Genomic DNA, 10000 nt, shown 5'->3' with positions numbered 1-10000 from the left:
TTCTGTCAGTTAATCTCTTCTTTCCCGTGCTGCCGCTGGGGCATTTGGGTTAAATGGCATCGGCATGCAGTTCAACATCACGTCTCCTTAAGTCCTCTAACATTTCCTAATTTATGTCATCAACACATCAGTGATTCGTGAAAATGTGTATGCTATCTACCACACTGATTTTCCCTCGAGTGGTAATATTTTTCTTTGAAATTATGTATGGTTTACAGAAATGGGAACTACATTGTATAGATGAGAGGAGCGAAGTGTGAGTTGCGCAGCACAGGCGGCCAAGCAAAGGCTTTGTTTAAGTTGACCTAACTTTCAACTCTGCACAGTATCTCATTAACTGCATGACAGTAGGCTATTTACAAGAGACAGAGTTTGTAAACACGTTATCATCAACATAATTCACGCACAACATTTTTTTGAGCAGGAGAGACAATTAAAATGAATGGATGCAGCAACTACAGAAATTGTACAGAAATTGTAACCATACTTGCTGCTTTCTTGTACTATCTGTTGCTGGTTAACAGCACATAGAAAGCTGATTTAAGCTAATTCACTAACTCAAGACTTCAAGGCCATCATGGATATAAAACGTTTTTTGAAAATAATGAAAGGATGGAGGGAACATAGCAAAGCTTGGAGTTTTTTCAGATGGGCTACAACAAGGTAGGCAAAATTGCTTAAAACCTTAGCGCAGCTGGAATAATGCTTAGGCTGATGTTAAAGCGCACGCGATGTTTAAAGCCATAGACAACGGTAAATTGGAACAAAACTAAAAGTAACTTTAGCCTTTATAGGGCTGTATAAAGTTGTCCAAATGAATAGGTCGTAATTAGGCGTTGTTGTAAAGATATTGCATGTAGATGTTGTACTATATAGGCTACTAAATTTTTAGGTCACCAATGCACAAACAAAACCGGGAAATGGACAAATATTATCAAGGCTTTGAATGTTTCCGTCTGTGCACAGGGTGTCTGTAGATTGGTGTGCAACGCATTCATTCATGCAGGCCTGTGGTCATGCATGCGCCCTTAAAATAGCATCTGTGGCGGAATTGTTTTCTGAAACTGCAAAATATCAACAGGGAACGTTTGCACCGGAACACGCCCCGTCTTTTCTCTGAACTGCCCTCCGTGTGGAGGGAAAATTCCAATATGCGCTCACTGCAAAATAGGAAAGACAAAAGCACGAGTATACAAAGTCAATTGCGCTGGGACGCAAGATAGAGCCCTTAAAGTCTATCGAACAACAGTACTTTCTTGACGTGAAAAATAATCTTTTAAATTCACACACATCATATGTGAAATTCATGGCACAATTCGAACTGGACCAAAAAATTATTGTTATCTCTCCGTTGACTCCCGTTCATATTTTTTCGAAAGATAGATCCCATGGACCGGAAGTAGAAGGGCGTGACTTCAGCTCTCTACTTGGAATTTAAATTTAATTGGCTCCGCCCCACAGGAAGTTGAATTTGAATTGGAATTGGAATGACAGGAAGTGGAATTAAATTCATGGCAGTTCAAAGCAATTCCATGCAATTCCAGTCACACAACAGAAAGAATGTGTTGAATCTCACATACATTCAGTTTTGGGAAAATTACTTTGGAAATGTAATTTGTTACTGTTTTAAGTTATAAGTTGTGTGTTTGATGCAATAATATCTGACATATACTGTGAAGCTCATACGCGTAGATTACGGTGGGGACAGGTGGGATATGTCCTCACCACTATTTATAATTTGAATTTTGTCCCCACCACTTCTAAAAATGTGTTCCCACTAATGGAAAAAATCCCCACATAGCCTATAAATTCGAAGCGATCTAAACAATGAATGACATCCTTGCACAGCTGCCCTGGATCGAAAGTAGTTGCGTGGTTAAGGTTTTTAACATCCGCGACTCCAGTCATGTAGCCTAATGCCTGCTAGAAAGCTGAATGCAAATAGTAGCCAAATCCAGCCATAAAACAAAGCATGAACTCAAATAGGCATATATGTATCCTCCCTGCATTGCCTAATGTTTACAGATACGAGACTCAATACGGGTTGGAGGTCGACCATCTGACCCTGGTGCCAGGTCATTAATCATGACCAAAATCCAGCCTGAACTATGATATTTGTAACATTTATTTTGTATTTGGCCTGTTATAAAATCATATAGGCCTATTGAACATTTATTTTTAAAAAAAATCACCTATTGTGAAAGTTGGAGACATGCATATAGACATGCTGCAAATTTAAAACCGGATTACTCTGGAATGGCTAACTGTACAGGGGAGTGCTTTTAAACTTTAATTAAAACTTTAAACTTTAATTACACCTTTGTGTTCGGTAAGGTCTGCTGTTTATTCTGATATATGGTTTGTCGTGTTGAGGGAAAGTTCAAAGCCAAGATGAATGGTTAGGAGGCGGGTGCAGAAAATAGGCTATGATTAAATTAAAGTTAGGCTACTTTTTCTCAGCGAACCGTTTACCACAACAACTAACCACCAACATCGTTTAAAAAGCTGAGAAAAATCTCGTTAAATTGGTGATACATGTGATGTCTGTGATGAATAGGCTGCTTCATAAAGTAGTTCAGCAAATTTGGGTGGGACGAAATAGGCTACATTACAGAGCAGCAGATCAGGGCTGGCCATATCGGCTCTGATGTACATTGATTTAAATGCATAAGCTTCACTGCCCAACACTTTCAAGAAAAAAAAAAAAAGAAACCAATGAGCTTATGTCGCGATTTCCGATAGGCCTAGGGCTAGAGAAAAGACAGCTATGGTAACCTAACAAGAAGGATTTGCTTTGCCTACTCTGCTGTTTGGTTGTCCCAAACTTTGAGGGCGACCCATACTGCGCATTAACTGAATCTTATCAACCCGAACTGCGATGTTCCAAACAGAGTGACAGGATGCAATGCCTAATAATCTCACTGCCTACGGCATAAGTGATACAGTGCGCCTAGGCCTACTGTTAAACACCTGAAAAAATATTAAGCTGCTGTTTTTTTCTTTTCAAGGCGAGCACTAGGCCCCACGCTTGAATGATTTATGACTGAATGGAACATTGGCGTTTTTAAAGCCCAGAACTGCTCATCCGCGTCGTGTGACAAGTTTACACCAACCATCATCTTCTAATGTAGGCCTATCCTTATGTTGAGATGTCCATTCTCTTTGCCCTAGGCTATCATTTGTGTGTGAAGCATGTTTCAATTAAGACAATACACAAGCTATTTTTATTGTTGCATTGAATGATTTCATGAATGAATTGTCTGAAAGTCGTAGGCTACAGGATTAAGGCTGGCGGCCACTGACCAAGGCCACAGTAGCCTGTGAACCTCTGATTTTCAAAGGGGAATCACGGCCAACGCAGGGGGCAACTCTTCTCTTCAATTTCCCTTCCAAATTACTTTTTATTGTCTGAAGACATCTATCGCAAGAATCTAACATTCAGCAACAGCAAAGCAAATGCAAGCTAACCAAAGTGCAGTCGGTTCTCCCGCCATGGTTTTGGAAATCACACACCTGCTGCATCTGAAGGCCCACGCATAATAAGGCCTACGCCTATCACTCTACACGCCCCTGTTGCACGTAACATTAATAGCTGATGCTGCCTCCCCAAAATTCCTTATCATGTGAACAGATCAGCAGGCCTGCAAATTTTCACCTCGTTTTCAGACACACGCTTGCGGCAAAAGGCGTCTCATTGTTTTTTTTTTTTTTTTTTTGTCGGGTCGGGTCAGGTTCGGGTAGTTAATCAGTGCATATTGAGGGTCGAGTGGGTGCAGATTGACTCTCCTGACGGGTCGGGTCAGGTTCGGGTAGTTAATCAGTGCATATTGAGGGTCGAGGGTGCAGATTGACTCTCCTGACGGGTCGGGTCAGGTTCGGGTAGTTAATCAGTGCATATTGAGGGTCGTGGGTGCAGATTGACTCTCCTGACGGGTCGGGTCAGGTTCGGGTAGTTAATCAGTGCATATTGAGGGTCGAGGGTGCAGATTGACTCTCCTGACGGGTCGGGTCAGGTTCGGGTAGTGAATCAGTGCATATTGAGGGTCGAGGGTGCAGATTGACTCTCCTGACGGGTCGGGTCAGGTTCGGGTAGTTAATCAGTGCATATTGAGGGTCGAGTGGGTGCAGATTGACTCTCCTGACGGGTCGGGTGGGTGCAGATTGACTCTCCTGACGGCTCGGGTGGGTGCAGATTGACTCTCCTGACGGGTCGGGTCAGGTTCGGGTAGTTAATCAGTGCATATTGAGGGTCGAGGGTGCAGATTGACTCTCCTGACGGGTCGGGTGGGTGCAGATTGACTCTCCTGACGGGTCGGGTGGGTGTGGAAAACCTTAACCGGCGCAACACTAGCCTGTTACTATACTGTTGAGCATATTGTAATGCAGCGTTGAATGCATGAATAGCTTACATAAGGGTACCCCACACTTTTCAAAACACACTCAAGCTTATGGTTATTGTCCCCACCACTTCTAAAAACAAACTGACGCCCTTGGTGAAGCTTCATTGTTAAACACTACCCTTCAATTATGTATATGAATTTCTTCAAATTTCATTGAATTTCAATTCTACTTCCTTTAATTCAAATTCAAATTGTAATTCTACATCCTGTTTTTGACCTCAATTCAAATTCAAGTCATTCTCAATTCAATTCTGAATTTTGCACAAGCCTGGACCACACAGATGTTTATACATAAAAAACATACATTACAGGCATACAGAACTTCTACATACAGTATGCAAACTCACTACCGTGATTTCCCAACTATTAGCCGAAGTTTATGCATTGATTTTGCAAAATTTCTTCAGCTATGAGGTTAATTATTTTGGGATTAATATGGTTTTGTTTTTTTTTAACTTGCATAAAACTCTGTCCTGTGGTTTATACACAATGCGGATGATACTCAGGAAATTACTGTACAGGTGTCTCTTGTAGTTGTGTGTGTGTGTGTGTGTGTGTGTGTCAGAGTTTTCTTTTCCTGGGAAGACAGTATGCAAAGTCACTACAGGTTTTCTCTTGTAGTGGGGGGTTTGTATGTCTGTGTGTCTTCTGTCTGTGTGTGTGTGTGTGTGTGTGTGTGTGTGTGTGTGTGTGTGTGTGTGTGTGTGTGTGTCAGAGTTTTCTTTACCTGGGAAGACCGTATGCAAATTCACTACATTATTTGTAGAGGTGGAGGGTAATGTGTGTGTGTCAGAGTTTTCTTTACCTGGGAAGACAGTATGCAAAGTCACTACAGGTTTTCTCTTGTAGTGGGGGGTTTGTATGTCTGTGTGTCTTCTGTGTGTGTGTGTGTGTGTGTGTGTGTGTGTGTGTGTGTCAGAGTTTTCTTTACCTGGGAAGACTGTATGCAAATTCACTACATTTGTCTTGTAGAGGTGGGGATTAATGTGTGTGTGTGTGTGTGTGTGGGTGGAAGACCCCCGGGCTGGGACTCTATCAAACACCCTGCACCCCATGTACAGATTTGTTTGACAGAAAAATCGGGAGAGTGTGTGTCTGTGTGTGGGTGCTTGTGAATGTACTATATACTGTGTATATGTATGTTGCTCTCCGCTTCCTTAGGGAAGATGCTCACGTCTGTATCTCTGCTTCCCAGTGCACTGAAGAAGGAGAGAACAAACCTGCTGCAGGTGAAGAACAACATGGCTGCTGACCTCGAGCGACTCCTCAATCATCGAGAGGTGAGACGACATGTGAAGGCCTCTCTGGTTGCGAGGGCAGTGTTGCTCTTGTATCTAGCTCATCAGAATAGTTCTATATTTATCAGTGAACAAGTACAACCACGTGATTTTGTTTTCACAGAGTGCAAACATAGACCCACACCCCCCAACCACACACATTAGCCCATAGACCCCCCACCCCCACACCCCCCAACCACACACCCCCCAACCACACACATTAGCCCATAGACCCCCCACCCCCACACCCCCCAACCACACACATTAGCCCATAGACCCCCCACCCCCACACCCCCCAACCACACACATTAGCCCATAGACTTTATAGCCCATAGACCCCCCCACCCTCACACCCCCCAACCACACACATTAGCCCATAGACCCCCACCCTCACACCCCCCAACCACACATCCCCCAAACCACACACACCCCAAATCACACACACAGCCTAATCACAACTGTCATCACCTCTATGGCCACAGCTGTAAAACTGACACAACAGCCGAGGGGGAAAAACCAAACAATTCCAGACTTTGGAGCTGAACTAGATACCACTACTCTCCACTCCTCACACACACACACACACACACACACACACACACACACACACACACACACAGATAACTAGATACCACTACTCTCCACTCCTCACACACACACACACACACACACACACACACACACACACACACACACAGATAACTAGATACCACTACTCTCCACTCCTCACACACACACACACACACACACACACACACACACACACACAGATAACTAGATACCACTACTCTCCACTCCTCACACACACACACACACACACACACACACACACACACACACACACACACACACACACACACACACACACACACACACACACACAGATAACTAGATACCACTACTCTCCACTCCTCACACACACACACACACACACACACACACACAGATAACTAGATACCACTACTCTCCACTCCTCACACACACACACACACACACACACACACACACACAGATAACTAGATACCACTACTCTCCACTCCTCACACACACACACACACACACACACACACACACACAGATAACTAGATACCACTACTCTCCACTCCTCACACACACACACACACACACACACACACACACACACACACAGATAACTAGATACCACTACTCTCCACTCCTCACACACACACACACACACACACACACAGATAACTAGATACCACTACTCTCCACTCCTCACACACACACACACACACACACACACACACACACACAGATAACTAGATACCACTACTCTCCACTCCTCACACACACACACACACAGATGCAGGGCAGGCATAGGACTCAGCAGACGAAAATGTTAGATATCTGTGTACCGTTATGTTGAGGGGACAGATGTGCCTGCACTGCACTGGGATGGGAAAGTACCTTCCCATACCAGTCCTCTTTAGTGCGTCAGACACTGTGTGTGTGTCTGAGTCTGTGTGTCTGTGTGTGTGTCTCTGTGTGTGTTTGTGTGTGTCTGTGTGTCTGTGTTTATGTGTGTGTGTGTGAGCGTCACCTCAGGCAGACACACGCGGGTCACATGAGAGCTTGTCCTGCTCAGGTGTGCTGCTGTCATCTCTCATCATTATTAGGATTAGCCGCTGCCATTACATGTGAACAACAAGACGAGCAAGGCAAAGGAATACACACACACACACACACACACACACACACACACACACACTTACTGTACTCAGCACACTAAAATTACTTTGGTTCATCGAGTGTTTCATCGTACTCTCTTTTAGTCTTTATTTCTCTTAGTCTACTTTGATTTGATTTGATTTGGTTTATTTTATTGTATCAAGACTAACACATGCGCAAGACATCAGATACAATCAAGGATAAAAACACAATAAAGTCTTAAAGGACTTATTTCCATTGTGCTCCTCAACTTTAGTACTAGTACTTTTTTAAATGATTATTATTTATAGTATTCTTTGGGCTTTTTGCCTTTATTACGACAGGACAGAGAGAGAGACAGGAAGGGAGGGGGGGAGAGAGATGGGGTGGGGAAATGACCCGGGTCAGACTTGAACCCACGTCCCCATGGACACATGGACCCAAAGGTGGCCAGATGATTTATTTTTGATTGAGTGATTTGAATTGTATTGGGTCTTTCCTCAGTCGTTTAGGAAGGAATTGGGTTTTGGCAGCACGGTGATGTAGAAGATGCCGTTCACCTCTGCCCCGGTCAACTCTGTCACTACATTTTTCGTGGTGTGTGTGTGTGTGTGTGTGTGTGTTAGGGCGTTTTGTTTGGGTGACCCTGAGGGGTGTGTCTGTGTCTTCCTTTTCAACCTGCCGTGCAAACCCTCCGTCACGGTCTGGAGGTCCTGTGTGTACTACTCACAGCATCATGCTTTTAACTGTGTGGGTGTGGGTGTGGTTTTATTTGTGTTCATTAATATTTGCTTGCGTACTCATATATATATATATATTTGTGTGTGTGTGTGGTTTTATTTGTGTTCATTAATATTTCCTTGAGTTCTTTGAGTCTGCGTTTGTACGCACGTGTGTGTGTGGCTTCCAGTGTGTGTGTGTGTGTGAGTGACTGCATATCTTAGTGTGTGTGTGTGGGGGCTCTTTCATCTCTATGGGATGATGGGACCATCCCTCCTTATCTCTTGCTGTGGAGCGTACACCTTGAGGGACCTGTATGTCTGTGTCCTCCTACATGCCACTGGCTGCCGTGTCGTTGAGCGCTGGTGTTCTGGTTTATTCTGGATGGTCGGTTGACCAACTGGACTGGTCTGTCCAGTTTTGCCAGACTGCGGGATGTCTTTCCCACACTCTCTGGAAACCTCTGTGAGTCATTCTGCACACAGAGAACTCACATGGGTGAGAGGTGTTCTTTTGACTTAACACACTAAAGGACCATTTAATTAGCTTTTATAAGGAACAGGTTACCAGGCAGAGTGGCATTCAGAAGCACCCACGCTCATATATGCACATATAATTACACACACGCACATTATTTCCCAGAAAGACACATACTCCTGATGCTACACACACCCGCGCGCACACACACACACACACACAAGTTTGACTTGTCTTTAAACACCAAGCTTTCCCTGTACCCAGCGTGGATGGTGGCATTGCTGTCAGACATTTGTGAAATCTCGGAGCTATTTTAAACCAAGCATTCCCTGGCATTCAGTTGGCACCATCTTTGCCGACTTCACAACTTCCACGTTGGCATGTTGGCACAAAGAGTGCAATCCTCGCAGGCAGCTGCTCGCTCTGCGCATGCCAGCACCCCGTGATCAATAGACATATTAAATGACCCAGGCACTTGTCATCTATATTCAACCACCAGTCACACACACACACACACACACACACACACACACACACACTGTAAGGGTCAGGATGTACTGGAGGTATGTGTTCAGATTTCCTCGTAACTCTACCACTTAGTTGTATGTACGTATGTACCACTACTGCTACTACTACTACTACTGCTACTGCTACTGCTACTACTGCTACTACTGCTACTACTGCTGCTGCTACTGCTGCTGCTGCTGCACTGCTACTACTACTGCTGCTACTACTGCTGCTGCTGCTACTACTGCTGCTGCTGCTACTACTGCTGCTACTACTGCTGCTGCTGCTGCTACTACTGCTGCTACTGCCATACTGCTGCTGCTACTGCTGCTGCTACTGCCACCACCACTGCTGCTACTACTGCTGCTGCTACTGCCACCACTACTGCTGCTGCTACTGCTACTGCTGCTGCTACTGCCACCACCACTGCTGCTGCTACTGCTACCACCACTGCTGCTGCTGCTACTGCTACTACTACTCACTTTACTGCTGCTGCTACTGCTACTGCTGCTACTGCTGCCACTACCACTGCTGCTGCCACTGCCACCATCACTACTACTACTACTACTACTGCCACTGCTGCTACCGCTGCCACTACCACTACTGCTGCTACTACCGCTACTACTGCCTGCTACCACTGCTACTCTTTACTGCTACCACCGCTACTACCACTACTACTAATACCGCTTTACTACTACTGCTACTTTACTGCTGCTGCTGCACCGCCACTGCTGCTACCTTTGCTACTGCCCTTTACTGCTGCTACCGCTGCTGCTGCTGCTACCTGCTGCTGCTGCTGCTTTGCTGCACCTGCTGCCACTACTGCTGCACTGCTTTACTACACTGCCACTGCCACTGCTACTACCACTGCCTCTTTACCACACGCTACTACTACCACTGCCCGCTACCACCGCTACCACTGCCCACACTACCGCTACCGCTGCTACTGCC

At 45.0% G+C, this 10000-nt stretch overlaps 1 protein-coding gene across 2 annotated transcripts in view; it reads left to right on the top strand.

The window, feature by feature from the left end:
- The window catches only part of pibf1 (progesterone immunomodulatory binding factor 1), a 72675-nt gene that overhangs the window by 59747 nt on the left and 2928 nt on the right, over positions 1-10000 (top strand). For both annotated transcript variants that reach the window (XM_048234447.1, XM_048234448.1), the window contains exon 15: positions 5596-5680. In XM_048234447.1, the coding sequence (XP_048090404.1) occupies positions 5596-5680 (85 nt within the window). The remainder of the gene's footprint in view (positions 1-5595; positions 5681-10000) is intronic.

Source organism: Alosa alosa, chromosome 23 (genome assembly GCF_017589495.1).
Source record: "Alosa alosa isolate M-15738 ecotype Scorff River chromosome 23, AALO_Geno_1.1, whole genome shotgun sequence".
Classification (NCBI taxonomy): domain Eukaryota; kingdom Metazoa; phylum Chordata; class Actinopteri; order Clupeiformes; family Clupeidae; genus Alosa; species Alosa alosa.
This window is presented reverse-complemented; position numbering and strand designations above follow the sequence as displayed.